The 26,125-nt window shown below is 53.2% G+C and overlaps 2 protein-coding genes across 3 annotated transcripts in view; one reads left to right on the top strand and one right to left on the bottom strand.

The window, feature by feature from the left end:
- The first annotated feature begins 639 nt into the window (after window positions 1-639).
- On the top strand, window positions 640-21,546 carry CLEC2L (C-type lectin domain family 2 member L). Of its 2 annotated transcripts, none has more exons than XM_074315305.1 (6): window positions 640-1,265; window positions 9,003-9,077; window positions 11,563-11,729; window positions 12,601-12,701; window positions 17,646-17,758; window positions 20,224-21,546. In XM_074315305.1, the coding sequence occupies exons 1-5, from the start codon at window positions 1,076-1,078 to the stop codon at window positions 17,755-17,757; spliced, it is 645 nt and encodes a 214-aa protein (XP_074171406.1). In that variant the 5' UTR covers window positions 640-1,075; the 3' UTR covers window position 17,758; window positions 20,224-21,546. The 2 variants fall into 2 exon arrangements, with proteins under 2 accessions (XP_074171406.1, XP_074171405.1); XM_074315304.1 differs by lacking the exons at window positions 17,646-17,758; window positions 20,224-21,546 and adding exons at window positions 13,874-13,986; window positions 16,470-17,064 and having other exon boundaries at window positions 819-1,265.
- Window positions 21,547-24,133: 2,587 nt separating this feature from the next.
- HIPK2 (homeodomain interacting protein kinase 2) overlaps window positions 24,134-26,125 on the bottom strand; it is a 175,200-nt gene continuing 173,208 nt past the window's right edge. Inside the window, exons 13-14 of the mRNA XM_074315303.1 lie at window positions 24,657-24,783; window positions 24,134-24,512 (exon numbers count right to left, since the gene is read on the bottom strand). Coding sequence (XP_074171404.1) covers window positions 24,429-24,512; window positions 24,657-24,783 — 211 coding nt within the window. The 3' untranslated portion in view covers window positions 24,134-24,428. The remainder of the gene's footprint in view (window positions 24,513-24,656; window positions 24,784-26,125) is intronic.

The following is a 26,125-nucleotide window of genomic DNA, read 5'->3' as shown; positions in this document are numbered from 1 at the left end:
GCTGCTACTGTGGTCAGACAAGACATGACATTGACTTGTACTTGGCAAGCAGCTGTAGGACAGAGAGAAATGGGCAGACTGAGACTTCACAGGGAGGATTCCGGAGAGTTGGTGGGTAATTGGGTGTGGGGGGAGAGAGCAGGAGAAGCTGCGATGAGGAGCCTCCGGTGAGACAGGAAACAGGTGGGATTGGGTCTGGGAAGAAAACAAGCGCAGGGTTGGAGGCGTATAGTCTGAGGTGACTCTGGCTCAGCTGCTTGTAAAGACTGAAGGAAAAAGCTCTGGCCTGGGAGTCAGAAAATCTGCCATCCACCCACTTGATGATGCCGCCTTCAAAAGTGCCCTTGACCTCTGAGATTGCAATTCTCAGCCTAAACTGAGGATGCTGGCAGCTAGTATACGTAAAAGTCGCTGGCGCTTAGTAGATGCTCAATGTGAATTGAATTTGAAATGTTGCCCCACGTATCCCCTCGGACCCGTGCTCACCGAGTCTGTCCTCTCCCCCTCATCTGTCAAGAGTCTGGGCCACGTCACAGCTCCCACCCCTCTGCCCAGAGGAAAGCCCCCATCTTCCCGAGCTTCAAGGCATCGTCCCCGTAAACTTTCCCCCGATATTAACAGAGGTCGAGTAGGAGGCTGGCAGGTGGCGCTGGTTTAGAAGCCAGGTGTCCTGGCTCCAGGATCCGCGCTCCTCGCTCTGCGGCATCTGGCCTCCCGCCGAGGATCGGTGGCCGGCGGGGGCCGGGGACTGTGGGGGTGTCATTGCTGCTCGGCGCCTCCTCCCTCCCTGCCCACCCTCCCCCACTCCCGCGCGCCTGCCCCGCTCCTTCGGTTTCTTCCGGCGCCGGGCTGTGCGCGGAGGCTGCTGCGTGGCAGGGCAGGCGCGGCGCGCACGGTGGCGCCCGTGGCGACCCGGCGCAGCGGGTCGAGCGCCGGGAGCCGGGCTCAGCCCCGGCGAGCGCCATCCTGAGGCCGGCCTGGGGGCCCCCAGGGCGCCCGGAGCGCCGAGTGCGCGTCGAGCTGGGCCCCGCACCCGGGAGCAGGAGCGCGGGCGCGGCGCGTTGGAGCAGCGGGCATGGAGCCGGCCCGGCAGCCCCCCGCGCGGGCCCGCCCGCCGCCGCCGCCCGCCGCCCGCCCCGCGCCCGCCCCTGCCGCGCCCAGGCCGCGCTCGCCCGCAGAGGCGGAGGCGCGCGGCCCCGAGGGGCAGCTGCGGCGGTCGGGCTCCGGCTACGAAGGCAGCACCAGCTGGAAGGCGGCCTTGGAGGGTAAGAGCTGAGCGGCCCTCCAGCCCCTGGCCTGGGGACCCGGGAAGGCGGCTGAGAATCACCTTGGCGGGTCTCCCGGAGGGGAGGGCGGGGAGCGCGACTCGGGAACCCGGAGGACTGATTTCAGGGCAATTACATGCCATCCTGGGAGTGTGGGGAGGGATGTAACTGGGGACCACCTATAGTTACAGCCTTGCCTCTATCTCTGCCGCTAACTCACTCTTTGACCTTGGGAGCAGGTTTCATGCTCTGAGCCTCAGTTTCCTCATGAGTAAAGGGGGACAGTTACTGTCCGGCACTCACCTAGTGGGCATGTTGAGGGGATGGCTTGACTCTGTAGCAGTGGAGACGCTTTGGGCAAAGTGACAAAAGCTGTAGACCCCAGAGAAGGGGCCGGTGCTGTGTGAGAAGGGAGTTGGGGGGCACCTCGTCGTGATGGGGCCAGGTAGGGAGGGGAGAGATGGCGAATATACGCAGGCTCTTCCTTGTAATTTCATGGGTCCCCCCCTTCCCCTTCCAGTCAGAGGGGTGACTCCTGGCTGACCAAGGAGGCAGTAAGCAAAGTGGAAAATAAATTTCAAGTTCATGAGTTTTTAGGAAACTTCTGTTGGCCACTGGTGGTGTGTGGTGTGGGACATGCTAGAGTTGGCGAGAGAGGGAGGGTCCTCCGGAGGCTCCTCGGTGCTCCTGACACCCAAAGGCGGAGACCTGGGTAGCGTTACCTAGGAAAGCCCAGAGTCGGGAGCACCCAACCCTTAGGGAGGACGTATCAGAAAAGGAGGGTTTCCTGGGGTTGGTGATCTCTTAGGAGGTGTGGAGAGAAAGAGGTGAACTAGGCGCAAGCAGTGACATGTTCAGGGACCAGATGGCTAGAGCCAGCCTGTCCCTCGGGAGGCACAGAACTTCAGAATACCAGGATGGGAGGGAGGGGTGAGAAGAGATGAGTCTGAAGGGCCCAGACGGCGAATGGTCATCAAGGCCTTGCCAGAGAGTTTGGACTTAGAAGGAGCCATTGAGAGATTTAAAGCACAGAATGAGGCCTTGGGTTTGCCCTGGGAAGAGTGCTGGTGGCCTCGAGGGGTCAGATCAAGGCAACATCAGTGAGGAAGGTGGGGCAGGGCTCAGGGGAGGGATATAAGCAGCACCTGCCAGGGCCGGTGCCTTGCTGCGGAGGGAGAGGTGGGCGTTGGTCATGCCAGTGTCTGGCCCACAGCCGGAGAGGGTGCTGTGCAGACTCTGGAGGGGAATCGGAGCCTGGGTGGTGATTGGGACTAAAGAGGCAAAGAGGTGGGATCTTGGGGCAGAGGAGCCTCAAGCTGAGAAGAGTTGAGTTGAGTAAAGGTGGACAAACCCCTCTCTGACACGTATCTCCAGGCGCATTGTTGGAATTGCCTGTGACCTCCTGCCTCCATCCCGTCCAACTGATTCCTGGAAGTTGCTCACTCCTGTCGCCTGTATTTCCTCATTCGTTCATTTGTAAGATTTCGGCAGGGTCTGCCCTAATCTAACTCTAACCCCCGATGGTTTGGGCCACGTCAAGGTGGTGTGGCCTCTTTCAATGCCTCTGGAGTGCTAGTTTCTGTTCTCCCTCCAGCCCTGACCTTGGCTGGGCTGACCACCTGTGAGCGAGGCAGGAAATGGCCCAGGGGCTGTCTTGGGACGCCAGGTCTTCTTTCTGCTGGGGAGTCTGGCCCACTCCCTGTTTAGTGCCTACCTGTGGTCCAGCCTTGTCTTGGCTATCCTGGCGTGGCCCCCTGCCTGGCCTGCCTCTGTGTCTCATGCCCCCTCTGGTCCCGCCTCCTCCAAGTTCTCCACCCAAGATCAGCCCTGCGCGTGATACCTGTGGTCCTTGGGGGCTCAGCATCTGGGGCCCATGGACTTCTTCCCCAGGTGTTTTAGGTTCTGGAATCTGAGTCCCTGTGAGGGGCCTCCCTTCCGCCCATCCCCTGAGAGTCTCCTGGGTGTTCGCTGGGCGCTGCCATCTCCTGTCAGAAGGGCGGAGCTTGTGGAGCAGGACTGGTGCTCTCCAGGGTGCTGGTGTGTGGGCCCAGGGCCAGTCTTTGCACGGCTCTCCCACATCCGTTTATTCTTTCTTTCCTTCCACAAACATTTATGGAGGGCCCACACTGCCCAGGCACAGCCCAGGGCCCAGGGAACATACCTGCCCTTGGACAAATCACAGGACAGGGACAGAGGCAGCCTGCTGAGGGGCAGAGAGCATAGAGTCTGGAGTCAGGTGAACCCAAGCCAGACCCTCCCCCTGCCCAGGTTTTTAAAACTTATTTGAGCCTCAGTTTCCCCATCTGCCAAGCTAGATAGTCATTTCTCCCTCTCAGGGCTACACAGACCAAGGTGCTGGGGGTGGCTGTACACAGGTGACTCTTCTCCCCGGTGACCTAGACGTGGCCTCCTGCAGCCCTGATGGGGGAGCTCAGCTGCAATCCTTTGACTGCTGCTCTGCCTACCTTGAGTGCACTCCCCACCCCAAACTGGAGTTCATGTCATGAACCTAGTCCACGGACACTGAGAACACCCGTGATGGACGAGGGGTCTACCACATTTGGGGGCCATGGGGACTTTGTTTAGCCAAACACCTGTCTTGAGAGAAGCAAGAGACCTCTGGACTTGTCCAAGCTGAATACTCAGGGGACCTGTGCTCCTTTATTACCATGAGCTGAACATTTATCAAGCCCCTACTATGTGCTGGAGGCTTTCACAACAGCTGTCTCCTTTAATCTTCACATCTACCGTCGTGGGGAGTTGGCAAGTGTTCTATCTATTTTATAGAGGAGGAAACTGACACTCAGAGAAGCCACGTGTTGTGCCCAAGGACACATGTTGGTTGCTAACACATGAAACCCCACTGGGTTTTCTGCAGGGCCCTCTGACGTGAAAGCTCCTACACTGCCCTGAGCTAACCAAGGACATCGGGCTTGGTGGGGCAAATTGGAGAGACTCAGATTGTACTTCAGACGCACGTTGCTTTCCTGCTCGTGCTCCTCAGACAATCCCACCACCTCCAACTCAGACAATTTTTCCTCCTCACAGGTTAAGTGAAATGGAGAGCTTCTTAAATCATAAGGTTGGGCATAGCGCTCAGGTCATTAAGACTTTCCTTAGATGAGCAATTAGCTTTATAAATAGAAAGCCAGTCAGAAGTTCTCTTTGATGAAGTCTTCTCTGTTCATATCTGTGAATATTAACCTTTCCTTCCACCCCCAGCCTTTGGGGAGAGGCTGGAAAAGGTGACCCAGAGCTCCCGCCAGGTTCTGGGAAGACTGGAGGTGTTTTGAGATGGGGACATTTCTGGCATTGGGGTTGGAGTAGGGAAAAGGGGCATGGGGGCGTGGTGGTGCGGGCAGAGTGATTCTGCATATCTCAAGCTATAGATTTTTTCCAGCGCTCACCAATTCTGAATTTTTAATGCTGAAAGTTTCTTGATTAGGCATAAACCCACGACTTCCTGATCAAAACCACACGCATACATTTAGCAAAGCCTCTTTAAATTTAAAAATTACCAAACTCTACATTGGATAATTTTGAGCAATCAACACTGTGCTCGCCAGGCTGTGGCCCTGACAACTTAGAGATGTCCACTGTGGGTATGCGGGTGATGGGAGATTGGTCTGGGCTTGGGAGCCAGCTTTTTTTCAATTGTTCCTTCTAACATTAGGCTAAATCATATCCATTTATAAACATAATAAGGGCCTTGCCTAGAAGGAAGGATTGCTGAGTTAGACATTTGTTACGGCTTGGATTGTGTCCCCTCCAAAGAGATATGTTGAAGTCCTAACCCCCAGGACCTCAGAATATGACCTTATTTGGAAATATGGTCGTTGCAGACGTAAGTAGTTAAGATGGGGACATACTGAAGTAGGGTGGGCTCCTAATCCAACATGACTGGTGTCCTTCTAAGAAGACGGTCACATGAGGACCGAGGCTCACAAGGAGAAGGCCATGTGACAGTGAAGGCAGAGATGGGAGTGATGCAGGTATAAGCCAACGAGCGCCAGCAAACCACCAGAAGCTAAGACGAGGCAAGGAAGGACTCCGTGCAGGTTTCCGAGGGAGCCTGGCCCCGCTGATACCTTGACCGTGAGCTTCTAGCCTCCAGAACCGTGAGACAAGAAATGGCTGGTGTTTTAAGCCACCTCGTTTGTGGAACTTTGTTCCATCCACCCTAGGAAACTAGTACAACATTGTTTTGGATTGTCCAGCCCCACAGTCATCCTCTGGGAGGATAGACAGTGAGCAGTGAGTCGGGCGTCCTAGAGTGTCCTCTCTCTGTCCGCAGTGCAGCGTCCAGGGCAGCTATCCCCATGCGAGGATAAAGAGGCTTCTCAGTTCCGGTGATGCTGGAGATGCACGCACAGACCCCCTTTCCCCAGAGAGCAGGTGTCTGTCTTCCCAGGGGGCCCTTTCCAACAAACTCAGTTGAGTTTGAGGCCGACCAAGGACATTGCCGTTCAGCGTGGCTAAGTCCCCTGTGTTTTTAGTGCCATTGGGTATTCTGTCACATGCAAGGCTGTGGCTTAGCCCTAGTATAGGAAATTGAAAGGGGAGTTGAGCACAGCTCTTACCCAACAGGAGCCCGTGGGCTCATCATCTTCGCCAGCAGCAGCAGCTTGGTAACTCCTAACACTGACGGAGAGGTTACCATGCCACACACTGTTATAGCTACTGTACATTGAATTTCCATAAAATTCTAAGAGGCAGATACTACTAGTACTTCATTCTAAAGAGGAGGAAAATGAAATAAAATAGAAGCTCAGTAACGAAGTCATTTGGAATGTAACAGAGCTGGGATTTGAACCCAGTGGAGAAGCTGTAACACACTATGCTCTTATCCTCTGCACAAAGGGTTATAGAGCCAGTGTTCTAGGAGAGGATAGAGAGGTGTGAGCAGAAAAGAAGGGCAGGATACCTACAGTGCACTTGCCACAGGCAGCCGTCATGCAGCTCAAGGGGGACCCACCTAGCGACAGATTGCCACTGAGGGCAGCAGAGCAGCTGCAGGAAAAGCGCGGCCCTCGAGGGCAGGCTCGGGCCACTGCTCTTACCGTATACCTGCAGCCACCCGCCTCTGGATTCCCGGTCGCTTGCCATCGTCCACCTTGCTCATGACTCCAAAATGTTGGTTGGACTTGCAGGTAAAGATGGCAGACGGAACGCATGCATTTATTCTCTTTCTCTTCCAAAGCCCACTAATACAGCAGTTAGGGGCCTTGTAAAAGGCCACAAGGACCACAGGCACAGGAGAGAGGACAATAGCAACAACATTTAGACCTAGAGACCTAGGCAGTAAAGAATGAATGGTAACTGACTTCACCAGCACAGGAAACCCCTGAGTCACACGCTGGACCCCCAAAGCACAGGGACGGCGCCACCATCACTATGGCAGTGCTTGAAGATGGCGCTGAACACAGGAGGACTGGATCAACACTTCCTTAGGAAGGCTTTGGATCCCCAGATCCTCTTCCTATTCTGTACATCTTCTTCCCGGCCTTGAGGGTGAGTCTCCTGAGAGAGGGTCTCTAGAGCCAACACATTTGAGAGCAAGCAATTAAGGTGACATTTACATAAGGAATGCCAAGGATGGCCTCCCAGCGCTTCTCCTGGCCCAGCCTACGCCTTCCAGGAGGGAAACCAGAAGAGTCTTCTCCAGGGCTGACCCACCCAAAAGGAAAAACCCAAGGAAGTCCACATACAGAGAGCCCCGCTGGGTCAATCTGCCATGACCGTCCACAGTTAATAAACCTCTCCATCGTCTCAGAGACTCCAGTGAACGCTGGTCCTCCTGCCTTAATCATGAACAAATAATCCAGACATCCAAGGAAAGTCTCTAACATAGAAGTTAGAGACCAAAACTAACGATCAGAAGAAACGCAAGTTGGAGGAAACAGAGACTATACCAGGAGGAATAAACTTTTTGCGCCCCCCCCCAATAAAACGCTATCAGTAATATTCCCCAAAGAGATGAGAGAAAGGATTGCATCATTAAAATAAGAACAGAATGCTTTAAGAGGAAGTTTTCAGAGAACAGCCACAACAAAGCCAAAACAACTTTGAAGATTAAAAATAATCTCAGAAATGAAGAATTCAGCCGAAGGGCAGGAAAATAAAGTTGAAAAACGTCTTCCAGGAAATAGAGCAAAATGGCCAAGGGACAGTAGTAGATCAGGGAGAGAGAAAGAGGGGCGGGAGGAAGAAAACTCGGAGGACCAATCTAAGAGGTTTAGCATTTCCCAATCTTTGTGAAGTACACTACAAATGAATCACTGGAAATATCATGCATGTGGATGGTGCAGCATGTTAAATTGCTATAAAAGTGTCCAGATATTTCCTCACTTCTGGTACTCACGTCATCATGGATGAGTGACAGTGTACAGACAAGCACTAGAGGTACTGCTTTCGTCTATGCTCATGCATAACTTTGCTTTTAAAAAAGGACTTTAAAAAAAGGGAGTTCTCACTACTAGGAAAGCTCTAATAAAAATGTTAAAAAAGGAAACTAAAAAGTGTTGGTGAGGTGGTGGAGAAATTAGGACTCTTGTGCATTGACATTGCTGGTAGGATGTAAAATGGCGTAGCCAGTGTGGAAAACAGCATGGTGATTCCTCAAAGAGTTAAACATAGAATTAGGATATGATCCAGCAATTCCGCTCCTAAGTATATGCTCAAAAGAACTGAAAACAGGGACTCAAGCAGATACTCAAATGTATGAATGTGTTCCAATGTTCATAGCAGCGTTGTTCACAAGCAAAAGGTGGAACAACCCACATGTCCATCAACAGATGAATGGATATATAAAATGTATGTATTCGTACAATGGAATATCATTCAGCCATAAAAAGGAATAAAATTCTGATATATGCTGTAACATGGATGAACAAGTCAGACACCAAAGGACAAATATTGCGTTTTCACTTATGTGAAATATGAGAAGAGGCAAATTCATGGAGATGCAAAGTATAATATTAGAGGTTTCCCGGGATTGGGGGAAGGTGGGACTGGGCAGTTAATGCTTAACTGGAACAGAATTTCTGTTTGGGGTGATGAAAAAGTTTTGCAGACGAACAGTGGGGATGGTTGCACAATATCGTGAATGTAATGAATGCCACTAATTGTACATTTGAAAATTGTACATTTGAAAAACGGCAATTTTTATGTTATGTACATTTTACCACAATAAAAAGACAATTAAAAGACCCTATGTCTAAAGTCTAACATGATTCTTTCATTAAATGTAGAATAAAAACTTTAAATGGTAACAAGTAAATATCAAAAGGGAGCAGCCAGAAGATCAGGAAAGGTTTTGGCAAGAGGATGGATGGTGTAAGGGTGGGTGGGATTTCAAGAGGTAGCAGTGGAGGTCAGAACCTTGGGGATAAAAACCCAGCTGCAGGGCTGGGAGGATGGACTGCATTATTTCAAGGAGTCTGTGTGGCTGAAACCAGGGCCCTGTAGAGAAGTGGCAGGAGATGAGAGGCTGGAAAGCTCTGATGGCTACAGAAGGAGTTTGAGTGCAAAGCCCTGGAGGGAGGGTTATCAAGCTGGGAATCACAGACTCAGGACTGTGCTCGGCAATAGTGACTCTCAGTCCTCAGTACCTGGAGGGCTTGTGGCTGGTGCCTGTCCCCAGAGTTTCTCAGTATTAGGATGTGGGCCTGGCTGTGGGGACTGGTCGTGGGTGGGTGGGTGAGTGGCCAGGAATTGAACCCTTTCTGTTCTCCTCAGACACCACCACCCGTCTCCTGCTGGGAGCCATCGCCATCCTTCTGTTCGCCATCCTGGTGGTGATGAGCATCTTGGGTGAGCATGGATGTGGCAGCACGTATGCAATTCTGTGTATATCACCTTGTCAAAAGCACGTCTACTTAGGTCAAGGAAAGTTTCAGATGTATCACGAATTCTGTGGGAGACAAAGTAAATAGAAATCCAACTATTAGTTCTAGAGGAGATTTTAGTCTGTAATAATTTATTCACACATCGATTCCACATGTCCCTTGTACTAAGCCATGCAGGGAAAGTGGAGACGTGACTTTGGTTCTATGACGTAAATGCCACAAGAACTCAGAACCGACTGGGGTGGGTTAGACAGGCAATGCTTATGCTTCTTGGAGGAGATGAGTTTGGGGTAAGATCACATTCATTCATTCCACAAACATTTCTTGAGCCCTGTGGTGGTTAGTTAGGCCCTGGGCTAAGTGCTAGGGATTTTAAAAAAAGATGAGGATGACATGTCAGGTGTAGAGCTGTTACTGCTGGGGGCTTCCATGATGGGGAAACGTGTGCCAAACCCTGAAGAATGAATAGGGGTTTTCAGGAGACCAGGAGGTAGAGGGAACAGAACAATCCAAGGGGAGACACCTGAGCAGCACCGAGTGGTGTGTGGGACAGAAAGGGCAGAGGAATGAAAGTGGAGGACACGGTCACTAAGGGCGGCGAGGCTAGATGACCAAGGAATTCGGCTGTTTTAAATGCATTCAAGTCAAAGGATGTCATGGGTCCTGAAGGGTTTGCAAAGTGATTTCTGTGCCTCTCTCTTTAATCTTTGAGAAGCGCCGCAGGACCAGAGGTGGGCACCTCAAAATGGGTGGAAAGTCCAGTGACACTTATCAGTCCCTATTAAATCCTTGCCTACAGGGCGTGCATGATTAGCAGGGTGTTTGTGAGTGTTGAGAAAAGAATCTGGTGACCACTGGCGCCAGCTTGGGTTCATCTAGAATAATGCCTACAAATGAAATCTGTTTCCTTTTGTCTTGTTGCTGGGTTGGGAGGGCAGTGCCATGTGTATGCAGCATAGTGTGATGTCAGGAAAGCATCACAGAGTCTCGTCAGAGAGCCTTGTGGAAAAGCGGATACGCAGTGTCCGCTAATTAGCTGCTGTCAGTGTGGCCAGAGGTCCCGAGGGGCTGGAGTACCGTGGGCCCCTTCTTGGCTCTGTCCTGGGCTCCATTTAATCAATCACTGGTATGAAAACGAAAACAAAAGATGCTTATAGAATGTGTAGGATACACGATCCAAAGACGGATGTTTAATATGACAGGTGAAAAAAAAAATGAAGATTAAAATGTATCTTTAAAAACACAAATGAGCCAACGTGAGTGAGATAAATGTGGAAGAAAGAAATATAAGACCCTTCATTGGGTTATAAAAAAGCGATTTACGCCATGTTCGGGCCACTGGGGAGACCCGACTTGGAAACAGAAAACAATCGAAGAGTCTGGCTTATTTCGTTTGGGCAAGGAGGCCCTTTGAGAAGCTGTTGGAAGCTCTGGGCTTCCTTCCCAGAAAAGTGCCCGTGTGCACATACCCAGATTCTCCTCACGGAAGCCGTCTGCAGGCTGGAAAGTAGTGCTGTGGTGATCACTTGCTGGTGATGGGGCCACTTCTGTTGTTTCCAGTCTGTTCTGGTGGCAGCGTTTCAGTGGCCATGGGGGCACTCTGCAGTGAGCCAGGCAGGATGGAGAAGGGTCTGGAGGGCAAGCCCTGCCAAGAAGTGCAGAGGAGACGGTGTCTGATTAAGCCTGGAGGAGGTGAGGCTGGTGTCCTTCTAAAAGTAGGCGCTAGATGGCAGAGTGGGTTTGCCCTGGGTCACACTGTCCCAGGATGGCAGATTGGAACGCAGAACTGAAAAGAACTTTCCAGCAGGTCCGTGGTGGGACAGGCTGCCTTGTTAGCTAATGAGGGCGAGGCCAGTGAGAGCGGGCCCACCGAGCCTGTAAGTGGTTCCCACCCTGGCTGGAGAGGGGGGCCAGTGGCCTCTAGGGCCCGCCCAGGTCTGAGTTTCTGGGGTTCCATGTCTTGAAGGGTTCAGAGAGAGAGAGAGAGAGAGAGAGAGAGAGAGAGAGAGAGAGAGACAGAGAGAGAGAGAGAGAGAGACAGAGAGAGAGAGAGAGAGAGAGAGAGAGAGACAGAGAGAGAGAGAGACAGAGAGAGAGAGAGACAGAGAGAGAGAGAGACAGAGAGAGAGAGAGAGAGAGAGAGCTTTACCAAGGGCCTAACCTGCTGTCTCAGCCCCTCGTAGTGGGGTCCTGGCCAGTCCCCCAAGTTCCTCTTCCTTAGGCCTTGGCCACCACCCTTCTACCTGCCAGGCCCTGTGAGAGGTGCCACCTGAGAAGGCGTCCACGTGAGTCATGTCAGTGAAGGGCACCAAAGTTGAGGCAGGTGGAGGGACCTGCAGGGAGCAGAGGTGGCTTCTTTGGGGGCCAGGTGGGGCCAGGCGGGACCAGGCAGGGCCAGAGGGGGGGCAGGAGCACTGTTGGATGCTGAGCCCCCTCTCTCTCCCCTGTAGCTTCCAAGGGCTGCATCAAGTGTGAAGCGCCCTGCCCAGAGGACTGGCTGCTCTATGGAAGAAAATGCTACTTCTTCTCTGAGGAGCCGAGAGACTGGAACACGGGCAGACAGTACTGCCACACCCACGAGGCCGCGCTGGCTGTGGTTCAGAGCCAGAAGGAGCTGGTGAGTGCCAGGGCACAGGGCAACCTTCGGGAGGTGTCGCCCTGTGACGTGTCTCCAGAGCACACCCAGCCACCGCACAGCCCACCATGTGCACGTGGGCCCCTCAGGGTCTGAGCGGGTCCACGGTGGCCTTCGTTTTCACCTGCTCTTGTCAAGGCCAACGTTGTCATTCCAGGCTGGTTTGCTGAGCTCAACTCAGTATTGTAACATGTAAGGATTGCACATTGCAGATGCACCTGTGAAATAGAAAAACACACCGGCCTCTCCTACTGGGCCATATCAGGACACGAGCTCTCGTGGAACACCCCAGAGTTTTACCCATAGAAACGGGAAAGAAACACAATCAGTGAGTCTGTTGGCCCTTCTGGATTTGGAGGGTAACAGTGGTGTGGCAATCCAAGATAGCACGTAACCTAAAACTCACTTGTTTGTCTCCGATACACAGTATAATGGCCCCCTGCAGCAGAGGAAGCCCCAGAAGTAGGCAGGTAGAAGGACAGCCAAGCTGAGTGTGGAGATTTGTGCCAGGTAACCCATCAAGTGGGCAGTCTCAGCTTCCTGCAAATTAGGAATGCTGTCACCCTGGGCCGCTGAGCCAGAGGGACAAACCCTGTTCCAGGCTTCCTGGCCCAGCGGGCAGGCTCCCAGAGCCAGGTCCCTTGGAGGCCGTTGCAGGTAACTGCTGGGTGGTCAGTGTGAGCGCAGGGCTCTCTGTAACCCCAGTGCCTCACTTTTGGGGTACACTGAGGCACCTTCCTCTTGGCATCTGTACATGTTGGCAGTCAGTTTTCAAGCTGAGGTTAGTCTTGGGAAGTGTGAGCATCCAGGAGACTGCACCTGACTCTGTGCTTTTCCTCTTTCCTTGGTGCAGGAATTTATGTTCAAGTTCACGCGGAGGGAACCCTGGATTGGCCTGCGCAGAGTGGGGGACGAATTCCACTGGGTCAATGGGGACCCGTTTGAGCCGGACACGTGAGCTGAGGCTTCATCTTCTGGCCACCGAGCGCAGACCAGGCGGGGCCCAGCCCCCCGGACACCTCCCAAGGGAGAACCACTTGGTTTTGTGCTAACCAGAGTCTGTGCCTTGCACGTCCCTCTGTGTTGGCCAGAACTTAGCCACATGACGACACCTGGCTGCCAGGGAGGGTGGGAGGTGGGGCCTCTATTCTGGGCAGCCATGTGCCACCTGAACGCTGTTACTGGGGAAGAAAGGGGATCTGAGGCCCGGGCACCACGAGCGTTCTCTTAGAGAAAACAGCTCTGAGGGAGCTGGGCTGTGTGCAGTGCTGGTGTTATTTGTGGCCCACGTGGTGTGGAAGTGAGCGTGCGATGGGGTGGCAGGTGTGTGACACCAAGACTGGTTTGTGGTGTGAGTGATGGTGGCAGCTATCATGGGTGGGGGTGTGTGTGGCTGTGGCAGTGGGGGTGGTGATAGTGTGGGGGGCAGTCTAGGTTAGGGAAATGCAGGGATTAGGGGAATAAGAGCCTCAGCTTCCGGTCCAGACCCTGCAGCTGCAGGAATGGGCCCCGAGGAGCCCAGTGGGGGCGTAGTGAAAGGGATGATTTTAGGCAGGGAGGGCCTCTCAGCCCCGGGTCCACGAATGATGTCAGTGATTTCCCCGGCAGCACAGCGCTGGGTGTTAAACACTGGGGTTATTTGGGTCCACCCCTAACCTGCCAGGTAATTTAATTCTGCTCCTCTCTGCTGAGCTCTTCCTGTGCTACGCTGTGCCATAGGGGAGCCCGCTGTCCAGGAGCTGACCGTCTGGGGCTGCTGGGGACAGACAGACACAGGCCCCTGGGAGGCTGTGATGTGGTGCCCCCGGGAGCAGGCAGGCTGCTGGGGGAGGCAGGGTGGGCAGAGGGGGGTCCCCAGTGACTGCTGCTCAGGGACGAGCGAGCTGACCTGGGAGGATGTGGGAGCAGATGCAGAAGGGCTGTGTGCCCAGGAAACTGGGGCATCGGCAGGGTGGCTGGGGCCGTGGTGCACAGAGTAGGGAGACAATGCAGTCCCTGCTAGAAAGGTCTTGGGCTGAATGTTCTGGAAGGTGACTGTAGAGAGAGGGGCCGACCCCACAGGGCCCGGTGGGGAGTGGGCTGTGCGTCAGGTCGTGAGCACCTGGTCTCTTCTCTCCCGGCCACAGATTCCCCGTCGCGGGCCTGGGGGAGTGTGTCTTCGTGGAGCCCACCAGGCTGGTGTCGACGGAGTGTCTGATGACCCGGCCCTGGGTGTGCAGCAAGATGGCCTACACATGAGGTGGGTCGGCCAGTGGTGCCCTCCAGCGCGGCCAGACCTGCTGCCCCAGTCTCCTCCGCTAGGCGAAGCAGTGAGGAGGGTGGCCTCCACCCTGGGCACCTGCAAGGCCCATGGGCCCTGGTTCCTGGTCTCCTTGGCCCCAGGCAGGTCCTGTGGCTCAGCAATGCCACATGCTCAGTAGTGTAGGCACCTGGCCCCCAGCACACACACACACACACACACACACACGCACACACACTACACACGCACACACACATGCACGCACACACACACCACACACATACACCACACACGCACACACACACCACACACACACACCACACGCACATACACCCCCCCCACGCGCGCACCCCCCCACACACACATCACACACACACACACACACACACACACACACACACACACACACACACACGGCACCTCCCTGCAGTCTCCAAGCCATTTCTCTCCTGGTTCCTGGGGAGGCGGAGGGAAGGCTTCCTCTCACCTGGGTCCCTCTTCCTGTCCCCCGTGGTCTGTCTGGGGAGGAAAGGGGGGGGGAGGGAGGAGGCTGGCAGTTCCCCTGGGCCTGGGGAGGCCCCGCATGCCCCCTCCTCCAACACACACACACTTGGAGCCCCAGAGCAAGCTGCTGGGGGGCGGGGGGCCCAGGCCTCCCCAACCTCTTCTTGGTGCCCCTGGCCGGGTGAGATGTGGGCGGCCTGCCTGGTAGCTGCCTGTGTGAATTTGGGTCCTGGCCCATTTTCAGAAAGTAGCTCAGGGAAAGCAGGTCCGGCTCTGCTTGCTCAGATCTTTTGTCAGCTTTCACACAAAGCCATCAACTTGGTTTGGTTGACCTTTTCGAATGCTTTCCAGATTTTTATCAAAATATGGGTACTTTGTGGTTTTGTATTTTGTTTTTATTGGGAAGCGAGTGGGGAACCTGGGTGGACAATAAGTTAAGGGAACTCAGTGTGGTGGTGGTGGGCCTGTGGGGGTGGCAGGAAGGAAGTGGTTAGCTGCTGCTGCTGCTTGGGGATGTGGGGGTCCTTTCACTCATCCCTGTTCTCACACAGGCCCCCGGCTCTCACAGTATCCCTCCCCTCCCCCGCGAGCAGGCTCAGAAGCCTTAGCGCCTCACCTAACTTGTCCCCTCATTTAATTCTAACAGACGTGCCCCAAGGCAGGTAATGCTCCACAGGGGATAAAACTTTACTTTACCAAGGCCAGGAGAAGCAATGGAGCTGTGCTCTGGGGGTTCAGAAGGGAGGGACCAGCGACAAGGTGGGCTGGGAAGGAGCCGCGAGAAAGGACACGGCGCCGAGAACCCGTGTCGTTCGGGTCTTATTTCTCCTCATTCGATTCTCCAGAGCGTGTTGCCTGGAGCTTTTGAGGCACATTGGTAAGTAAGCTGTCCTAACGGTGGGTTTGTCCTGGGACCAGACAACAATTTTAATCAGTTGTAAAGCTAGAGGAAACCCGACTCAGGGTCACCAGTGTGTTAAGAGTTTTCCCATCTGGTTCTTACCGAGGAAAGAAGCACAAAACTAAAACAAAACGCTGGCACGCCAGTCTTCAGAAATACAGAAAATCCTTCCCAAGGTTATAAACCAGCCGAGCGCCCCCACCCTCCCACGTGGTCAGAGCTAGGCCAGGTTTGCGGTGTTTGCAGCGCTGCGGAGCCCGGTGCTGTGCTCTCCGGCGGCCACACGGGGGAAGCACTGAGCACACTTAGCTCCAGCGAGGGCTGCTGCTCCCTGGGCGCATTTAAACCCAAACTCCAGCGCCGTCCTCGGTATAACCTCTGGAGCGGGCAGGGGGTCTTTGGAAGGCTGGGGCACGCACACCCGGCCACCTTCAGATGTCTTTTGTGAAGATGGACGGTGACAGGGAGGACTTTTTCAGGAAGACTCAGTAGGCTGGTAGCTGTTCTGCTGCGGTGCGAGGGTTAACTAGTGTTAGTTTTGTGCATGTCCCACAACCCTGCAAAGTCTGCATCGTAAGCTTGCTTTTATTTTATTTTTTATTAAGTTTATTGGGCTGACAATGGTTAGTGAAATTACATAGGTTTCAAGTGTACATTTGTATAACACATCATCTGTATATCACATTGTGTGCTTACCACCCAGAGTCAGTTCTTCCATCACCATATATTTCTCATCTGTTTGTCTTTACAGATGAGGAAACAGGCTCAGAGAAGTTAAGGGACTTGCTCCGTATTACACAGCTCGGAGGTGGGGGAGGCAGTATTTGAACGCAGACCCACACCCACAGGGCTTCTGGGAAGTCAGTGTGTGGCCGGTGTGTCCCCCACCCAGCTCTAAGGCCAGCAGGGAGGAGGGGGGGTGCTGGTGATGGAGAAGGGGCCGCCCTGGGAAGGACGTCCGCGTTCCTGCAGGCGATTCTTTTTCTGGACACTTTTAGCTTCTTCATGTGATTTCCTATGAATTGCCATTAGCGAGTGGGTAATGCAAACAATGACTTCTGTCCTCCTCTCCCTCCAGGGCCCAGCTGGAGCCTCCCTGGGACGCCTTCCAGGACAGCAGCAGCCCTCAGGGCCACTCCCTTTCCCCAGCACCTCCAGCACTTAAGACTGAGCCTCTCCCATGCCCCATCTGTTGCCTCGCCATTGATGACTTGTCTCTTCATGTCCTCAGACTGCTCCTGTCATCAGATGATAAACCCCTGGAGAGCGAGCACTGTGTGTTGTTGGTCTCGGTGTGGCACACATAGCATGTGCTGACTGTGGTACCCGACAGTAAGAAAGCCCACAGCGTCCTTAACTGTTTGCCGGTTAATGGTGGGAGACAGCAGTGGCCGCCATAGTCAGATTTGTATTTTTGGCTTCGGTGGGCATGGCATGATTTCAGAGGCACAGCAAAGATGAACTCTATAATTTGTTTTGCTTCAATTAAATGAGCTCACAGCATTCCCTAAAGCATGCACATACATCCTGGGTGGGCTCAGTAAGGGTGGTCTGGAAGTATGGGGTCGGGGTGGGGGTGAGGGAGAGCAGTCTAGGCCTCCAAAATGTCCTTTGCATCGTATGTAGGTCCCAGTGGGTGAGGAGATGGCTGTGAGTGGGAACCAGGCTCAGGGACGGTGATGGGGAGGGCCTCTCAGCCCCGGGTCCACGAATGATGTCAGTGATTTCCCGGGCAGCACAGTGCTGGGTGTTAAACACTGGGGTTATTTGGGACCACCCCTAACCTGCCAGGTAATTTAATTCTGCTCCTCTCTGCTGAGCTCTTTCTGTGCTACGCTGTGCCATAGGGGAGCCCGCTGTCCAGGAGCTGACCGTCTGGGGCTGCTGGGGACAGACAGACACAGGCCCCTGGGAGGCTGTGATGTGGTGCCCCCGGGAGCAGGCAGGCTGCTGGGGGAGGCAGGGTGGGCAGAGGGGGGTCCCCAGTGACTGCTGCTCAGGGACGAGTGAGCTGACCTGGGAGGATGTGGGAGCAGATGCAGAAGGGCTGTGTGCCCAGGAAACTGGGGCATCGGCAGGGTGGCTGGGGCCGTGGTGCACAGAGTAGGGAGACAATGCAGTCCCTGCTGGAAAGGTCTTGGGCTGAATGTTCTGGAAGGTGACTGTAGAGAGAGGGGCCGACCCCACAGGGCCCGGTGGGGAGTGGGCTGTGCGTCAGGTCGTGAGCACCTGGTCTCTTCTCTCCCGGCCACAGATTCCCCGTCGCGGGCCTGGGGGAGTGTGTCTTCGTGGAGCCCACCAGGCTGGTATCGACGGAGTGTCTGATGACCCGGCCCTGGGTGTGCAGCAAGATGGCCTACACATGAGGTGGGTCGGCCCGTGGCGCCCTCCAGCGCGGCCAGACCTGCTGCCCCAGTCTCCTCCGCGAGGCGAAGCAGTGAGGAGGGTGGCCTCCACCCTGGGCACCTGCAAGGCCCATGGCCCTGGTTCCTGGTCTCCTTGGCCCCAGGCAGGTCCTGTGGCTCAGCAATGCCACATGCTCAGTAGTGTAGGCACCTGGCCCCCAGCACACACACACACACACACGCACACACGTGCGCACACACCACACACGTGCGCACACAGGCACACACACCACACACACACGCGCACACACACGCGCACACGCGCGCACACACACATGCACAAACACCCCCCCCACGCGCGCACCCCCCCACACACATCACACACACACACACACACACACACACACACACACACACACACACACACGGCACCTCCCTGCAGTCTCCAAGCCATTTCTCTCCTGGTTCCTGGGGAGGCGGAGGGAAGGCTTCCTCTCACCTGGGTCCCTCTTCCTGTCCCCCGTGGTCTGTCTGGGGAGGAAAGGGGGGGAGGGAGGAGGCTGGCAGTTCCCCTGGGCCTGGGGAGGCCCTGCATGCCCCCTCCTCCAACACACACACACTTGGAGCCCCAGAGCAAGTTGCTGGGGGGCGGGGGGGCCCAGGCCTCCCCAACCTCTTCTTGGTGCCCCTGGCCGGGTGAGATGTGGGCGGCCTGCCTGGTAGCTGCCTGTGTGAATTTGGGTCTTAGACCATTTTTAGAAAGTAGCTCAGGGAAGGTAGGTCCAGCTCTGCTTGCTCAGATCTTTTGTCAGCTTTCACACAAAGCCATCAACTGGTTTGGTTGACCTTTTCGCATGCTTTCCAGATTTTTAGCAAAATATGGGTACTTTGTGGTTTTGTATTTTGTTTTTATTGGGAAGCAAGTGGGGAACCTGGGTGGACAATAAGTTAAGGGAACTCAGTGTGGTGGTGGTGGGCCTGTGGGGGTGGCAGGAAGGAAGTGGTTAGCTGCTGCTGCTGCTTGGGGATGGGGGTCCTTTCACTCACCCCTGTTCTCACAGGCCCCTGGCTCTCACAGTATCCCTCCCCTCCCCCGCGAAGACCGCGGGCTCAGAAGCCTTAGCGCCTCACCTAACTTGTCCCCTCATTTAATTCTAACAGAAGTGCCCCAAGGCAGGTAATGCTCCACAGGGGACAAAACTTTACTTTACCAAGGCCAGGAGAAGCAATTGAGCTGTGCTCTGGGGGTTCAGAAGGGAGGGACCAGCGACAAGGTGGGCTGGGAAGGAGCCGTGTGAAAGGACAGGGCACCGAGAACCCGTGTCGTTCGGGTCTTCTCACTCGATTCTCCAAAAGCGTGTTGCCTGGAGCTTTTGAGGCACATTGGCAAGTAAGCTGTCCTAACCGTGGGTTTGTCCTGGGACCAGACAACAATTTTAATCAGTTGTAAAGCTACAGGAAACCTGACTCAGGGTCACCAGTGTTTTAAGAGTTTTCCCATCTGGTTCTTACCGAGGAAAGAAGCACAAAACTAAAACAAAACGCTGGCACGCCAGTCTTCAGAAATACAGAAAATCCTTCCCAAGGTTATAAACCAGCCGAGCGCCCCCACCCTCCCACGTGGTCAGAGCTAGGCCAGGTTTGCGGTGTTTGCAGCGCTGCGGAGCCCGGTGCTGTGCTCTCCGGCGGCCACACGGGGGAAGCACTGAGCACACTTAGCTCGAGCGAGGGCTGCTGCTCCCTGGGCGCATTTGAACCCAAACTCCAGCGCCGTCCTCGGTATAACCTCTGGAGCGGGCAGGGGGTCTTTGGAAGGCTGGGGCACGCACACCCGGCCACCTTCAGATGTCTTTTGTGAAGATGGAGGGTGACAGGGAGGACTTTTTCTGGAAGACACACTAGGGTGATAGCTGTTCCGCTGCGGTGCGAGGGTTAACTAGTGTTAGGTTTGTGCATGTCCCACAACCCTGCAAAGCCTGCATCGTAAGCTTGCTTTTATTTTATTTTTTATTAAGTTTATTGGGATGACAATGGTTAGTGAAATTACATAGGTTTCAGTGTACATTTGTATAACATGTCATCTGTATATCACATTGTGTGCTTACCACCCAGAGTCAGTTCTTCCATCACCATATATTTCTCATCTGTTTGTCTTTACAGATGAGGAAACAGGCTCAGAGAAGTTAAGGGACTTGCTCCGTATTACACAGCTCGGAGGTGGGGGAGGCAGTATTTGAACGCAGACCCACACCCACAGGGCTTCTGGGAAGCCAGGGTGTGGCCAGTGTGTCCCCCACCCAGCTCTAAGGCCAGCAGGGAGGAGGGGGCGTGCTGGTGATGGAGAAGGGGCCGCCCTGGGAAGGACGTCCGCGTTCCTGCAGGCGATTCTTTTTCTGGACACTTTTATCTTCTTCATGTGATTTCCTATGAATTGCCATTAGAGAGTGGGTAATGCAAACAATGACTTCTGTCCTCCTCTCCCTCCAGGGCCCAGCTGGAGCCTCCCTGGGACGCCTTCCAGGACAGCAGCAGCCCTCAGGGCCACTCCCTTTCCCCAGCACCTCCAGCACTTAAGACTGAGCCTCTCCCATGCCCCATCTGTTGCCTCGCCATCGATGACTTGTCTCTTCATGTCCTCAGACTGCTCCTGTCATCAGATGATAAACCCCTGGAGAGCGAGCACTGTGTGTTGTTGGTCTCGGTGTGGCACACATAGCATGTGCTGACTGTGGTACCCGACAGTAAGAAAGCCCACAGCGTCCTTAACTGTTTGCCGGTTAATGGTGGGAGACAGCAGTGGCCGCCATAGTCAGATTTGTATTTTTGGCTTCGGTGGGCATGGCATGATTTCAGAGGCACAGCAAAGATGAACTCTATAATTTGTTTTGCTTCAATTAAATGCGCTCACAGCATTCCCTAAAGCATGCACATACATCCTGGGCGGGCTCAGTAAGGGTGGTCTGGAAGTATGGGGTCGGGGTGGGGGTGAGGGAGAGCAGTCTAGGCCTCCAAAATGTCCTTTGCATCGTATGTAGGTCCCAGTGGGTGAGGAGATGGCTGTGAGTGGGAACCAGGCTCAGGGACGGTGATGGGGCTGGCTGCTGAAGGTTCCTGGGATCCCCAGGATGTCATGCTAATATCACTGTGCTGTTCCTCGAAAGACGAGACCTGGTTTTCAAAAATGCCCACTATTTGCTGAGTACTTACAGCAGGAGGGATGGAGGTGGGGGAGGTAACTGCCTCTTTCCTCTTCTTGGTCTGTAGCCAGCTCCAGACTGGGAGTGGGGGCATCCAGGAAGCCTCTTGCCATGCTCACCTCTCTGCCAAAGCAGCCTGGAGTGGATACACGAGGCCTGGCTCTGAAGACTAGTTGGGCGCTAGCTCTATCAACGAGCAGTTGTGTAGCTCAGGCCACTGTGCTTTTAAAGCTCTCTGACCCCAGGCTCCACGTCTATAAAGTAGAAATCACGCCTGCCCTGCCGACCTCACAGGGTTTTGAGAGCTGTAGATGTTAGAATTTCAGGGGTTAGAAATGATCCACCCCATTCTCACTATCCGCGAGGCCCAGAGAGGTTAAGTAACATGTCCAAGGTCACACAGCACATGGCAGAACTAGTCAGGTCTCGTGGCTCTTATTTCCTGTTTATACTCTTATTATTGCATGGATCATGCTTTGTTAATTTGTTTACTTGTTTGCCATCCATGCAGAAATGTAAGCTCCTAGAGGGTAGGGATTCAGTCTCACACTTTTTTGTTTCTCTAGCGCCTGGTACATACACAAGGTGCTCAATAAATGTGTGTTGAACTTAATTGAGCTTGACTCCTCGTTCAAGTGCTCTTGCCTCTACACCACACTGTCTTTGATCCCGGAACTCTGCACTTCCAGTTCAGCTGCCCACTACCTATGAAAACGTTCCGATGTTTTAGAGGAAGAGAGAAGAAAGATGCTCGGCTGCCCTGCAACATCCAGGAGTGTCCTGGAATCTAGAGCACAGGATCCATTTGAGCAAATACAGACACGTACGTCTAAGACAGAGTTGGAATGACAACACAATTAACACTACTAATTGAGAGCTTATCAGGGCCACTGTGTTAAGCGTTTCTTACTTAGCCGGGCTCATAGTCGGTGCTTAATAAAAGTTTATCTTCTCAGAGGCTTCATTTCTCACACAGTGCACTGCTGATTCAGACAACGCTCAAGGAAAGCTGTCTGTCACATCTTTACTCAGTGTTTCAAAATGTTTCTGTCCTATGAAACCTCCAACTTGACCAATCACGGCTGGGGGGAGGGCAAACACGGAGAAATGTGCACTGGTTCTTACATGCTTCTCCCTGGAAAGGACTCGTGTCACTTTTCCTTGGTTTAAAGCAAGACAGCTAACTTCACATGAGCCAGGAAATACAATCCTTCCATGTGCGGGAAGGAAACTGAAAAACTCGGTGCGTGGCAGGCCTGCTCCACCACATTCCCGGGAACACGTCCTCTGTGAAGCTCTCCATTCACATCCCTGGATGGAGCAGAGCCGTTCACCGTCACTGACCTGCATTAGTCTGTGGTGTGACCCAGGAAGAGATCCTTACTGTTAAACCTCTGAAATTTGGGCATTGTTCCAGAAGTTAGCATACTCTAATACCCTACTCAGCCTGCATTATAGTTAAAGAAGATAATAAGATAGGTTAACTGGTATAATAAAACAACCCTAAAATTTCAGTGGCTCAAATATAATAGACATTTCTTACTCTTTTGTGGTTTTTGTCCAGTGTGGGTTTATTAGGAGACCAGGAAGCCAGCCATTCAGTGACCTGGGCTTCTGGTGGCCCCACCATTCTCTAGGCCCTCAGAGTCCTGTCCTCGGATTTTCCATGTCTGGCCAGAAATCCAGGGAAGAGAGTGTGGATAAATGTGTGAGAGTTTTCTTAGGGTCCATCTCTGGCCATATTTATCTGCAAAGAAAACTAGGAAATATAACCTAGAAACATCTTTGGGGAATATCCAGCCAGTCTTTGCCACGGGTAGTATTAGCCCCATTTTACTGCTGAGAAAACTGAAGCTTGAGAGGTGAGGTTAAGTGGTTTCCCAGCTTCATGGCCGACTCCAAAGCCATGGTGTAAGGGGGGAGGGACTCGGCAGCCGCCGGCCACGGCACCCACGCTTGGAACAGCAAGCACATGAGAACGAACAGCACAGCACGGGCAGCGCACAGTGGTAGCACAAGGCAGCCACACACAAACACGGCGGCACTTGGCCGCTGACTGCCGGCCACTCACTCTGGCTCCCGGCTGGCTGGGGAGCTGTCGTTCACAGCCTTCGCTGTAGAGGGCGCGGCTCACTGGGCCCATGTGGGAATCGAACCCGAGACCTCGGATCTCGGCCTTAGGAGCACCGCGCTCCAACCACCTGAGCCACCGGGCCGGCCCTGCAGGTTTCTGCTTTTATACTCACTTAGTGTTTGCTTAAGCTTAGGGATTCTACGGAAGAGTTAGAAAAACACGTAAATCTAGGGGTTCTCTGCTTTTATACTCAGTGTTTGCTTAAGCTAAGGGATTCTAGGGAAGAGTTAGAAAATACGTAAGGCAGGTTCTCACGAAAAACACGTAACTGGCTGTTTGGCCTGTGCAGGAATCGAACCTGAGCCCTCAGACCTCGGCCTTAGTAGCACACGGTACCAACCACCTGCACCACCGGGCCTGCCTGGCAGGTTTCTGCTTTTATACTCACTTAGTGTTTGCTTAAGCTTAGGGATTCTAGGGAAGAGTTAGAAAACACGTAAATCTAGGGGTTCTCTGCTTTTATACTCAGTGTTTGCTTAAGCTAAGGGATTCTAGGGAAGAGTTAGAAAACACGTAAGGCAGGCTCTCATGAAAAGTGTACACCTGATGGGAACTGAACTCGAGGCCTGGGCATTAGGAGCACAGCGCACCAACCACCTGAGCCACCAGGCCGGCCCTGCGGGTTTCTGCTTTTATACTCACTTAGTGTTTCCTTAAGCTCAGGGATTCTAGGGAAGAGTTAGAAAACACGTAAATCTAGGGGTTCTCTACTTTTATGCTCAGTGTTTGCTTAAGCTAAGGGATTCTAGGGAAGAGTTAGAAAACATATAAGTCAGGCTCTCATGAAAAGTGTACACCTGCTGGGAACTGAACCCGAGGCCTCGGCATTAGGAGCACAGCGCACCAACCATCTGAGCCACCGGGCCGGCCCGTTGGCTCTCTACTTTTATATTCACTTAGTGTTTGTTTAAGCTTAGGGAGTCTAGGGAAGAGTTAGAAAACATGTAAGTCAGGTTCTCACAAAAAATGTACACCTGGCTGTTTGGAATTGGCTCCTCGGGATGACCTCCACCACCCAGTCACATGCCCCCCAACACTCCCCACGACCCACCCACCCATGGACAGAGTCCTGAGCTGGCCGCTGGGTGACAGTGCCATCTAATGGTTGGTTTGGTCCCCTTCTAGGGGCTCCTTGGGTCAGCGGGGAAATACCCATAGTATCTCTTGCGGGGTCTAGAATTCAACTTCCCTGTTCATCGTCAGTTTGAGTGAGCAACTAAGACGATTTAAAATTAGTTATGACCACAGTATTGGGTATACTTGAAGGAACATATTGTCAGGAGTATGTCTTTCCACTTTAGATTTAAATAACTTTCCAGAGATACTGGTGGCAAGACCCTATACACAGCTGCGTTGTGTTTCTATTGACGCGCTCTTATCCCACTGGTGTATGGGGTCTGCTTTCCTCTCCGTTTCCACAGGTTGTGATCCCCAGCAGCGCATTTCTAATTAAAAAAAAAAAAAAAGGTATGACGGAAGACTTTTGTCTCAATCTTTTGCATGGATTTTAGTAACTTGAATTTTGGCTCAGTTGAATTAATCCCAAGTTCAAGAGTTGCCTGCACTTAGGGCTTTATTGGTATTATTACCTGAATTCTGGGAGACACAGAATTTGGAGACTGGAAAGGTGGGTTGATTGGGCGATGAAAATGGGCCACGCACATATCCAAATATTTGTTGACCACCCACTCTGTGCTTGGCATTGTAACAGATGCCCTAGAAAGAGATGAGAGATAAATTCTTACCTGCGAGGATTTTGTAGTTTTGTGGGGAAGGAAGATCAGGAAAAAAACGCTGACACTGTGGCGTAATGAGAATTACACACGAGGGGTTGGGAACCTAGAAGGGGACCCCACCTCATCAGGAGCGTGAGGCCAAGCCTCCTGGAGAGATGACTCCGGCTGGTTCCTGAAGGGCACAGGTGTGAGAAAGCACAAAGGTCCAAAGGAGGGTGGGAAAGCTTGACAAGAAAGAGCCCTGGAGAGTGAGGGACAAAAGGTAGGCACAAGGCCCTTCTTCCTGAGGCTGAAGGGACAGACACGTGAGGCAGACAGGTTTGTGGAAGGGGGTGGGATTGTGGGAGCTCTGGAGCTGCCTGGATTTCTCTGGGTCACTTTGGGGAGTAGAAGGTCCGGCGAGAGTGAGGAGGCAGGAGCTTGGAGAGCCTGGTGATTTGCAGTTAGCCACAAGAGGGAGCTGATACGCACGGAAAGCCGACCTTGCTCACAGGTCGGGGGGTCTCCAGCAGCTGTGGGAGCAGAGACATAGGTGGTTGAATCCATCTATAGCAGGTAAGTGTGGCAGGGAGCTGAGGGGACAGGTGAGAAGGTGGGTGGGGTTTAGGCTGGTTGGGAGGCCTGTGAGACCAGGAGGCGCAGAAGATACGGGGTTGGGAGGCTGGTGGTCCGAGATCCGAGGACACTGGCAGTGTAAGCTATGGTAAGAGTGCCAGGGGAGGAAATCGGGACCCTTGAGCGTTGCTGGTGAAAGTGTCAAATCGTGCAGCCATTGGGGAAAAGTTTGGCAGTTCCCTAAAAAGTTAAGAATATCCATCTAATCCAGCAATTCCACTCCTAAGTATATATCCAAAAGAATTGAAAGCAGGGACTCAGATGCTCGCATACCAGTGTAGCATTATTCACAAAAGCCAGAAGGTGGAAACAGCTCACCCACCGACAGATGAAGATAAAATGTGATACATACATACATACAATACATACAATGGAACGTCATTCAGTCTTACAATGGGAGGAAATCCTGATTCATGCTATAACATGGATGACACTTGAAAACATTGCTAAGTGAGATAAGCCAAAAAGGGGGCAAATACTGTACGATTCCACTCACATGAGGAGCCAGAGGAGGCAAACGCAGAGACAGAAAGTGGAGGGGTGTTTGCCAAGGGCTGGGAGCGGGGATCGCTTAATGGGTACAGAGCTTGTTTGGGATGGTGAAAGTGCTAGAAATAGCTAGTGGTGATGGCTGCACAACACTGTGACTGTAGTTAACGCCACTAATTATACTTTACAATGGTTAAAATGGTAAATTTTATGTCTAT

This window comes from Rhinolophus sinicus, linkage group LG11 (assembly GCF_036562045.2).
Source record: "Rhinolophus sinicus isolate RSC01 linkage group LG11, ASM3656204v1, whole genome shotgun sequence".
Classification (NCBI taxonomy): domain Eukaryota; kingdom Metazoa; phylum Chordata; class Mammalia; order Chiroptera; family Rhinolophidae; genus Rhinolophus; species Rhinolophus sinicus.
Note: the sequence above shows the minus strand (reverse complement) of the source record. Positions and strands in the feature narration are given on the sequence as shown.

Coding starts and splice junctions, on each gene's coding strand:
- CLEC2L (XM_074315305.1), top strand. CDS start 1,076: ATGGAGCCGGCCCGGCAGCCCCCCGCGCGGGCCCGCCCGCCGCCGCCG. Junction 1,266..9,002: donor CTGGAAGGCGGCCTTGGAGG/GTAAGAGCTGAG, acceptor TGTTCTCCTCAG/ACACCACCACCCGTCTCCTG. Junction 11,730..12,600: donor TTCAGAGCCAGAAGGAGCTG/GTGAGTGCCAGG, acceptor TCCTTGGTGCAG/GAATTTATGTTCAAGTTCAC.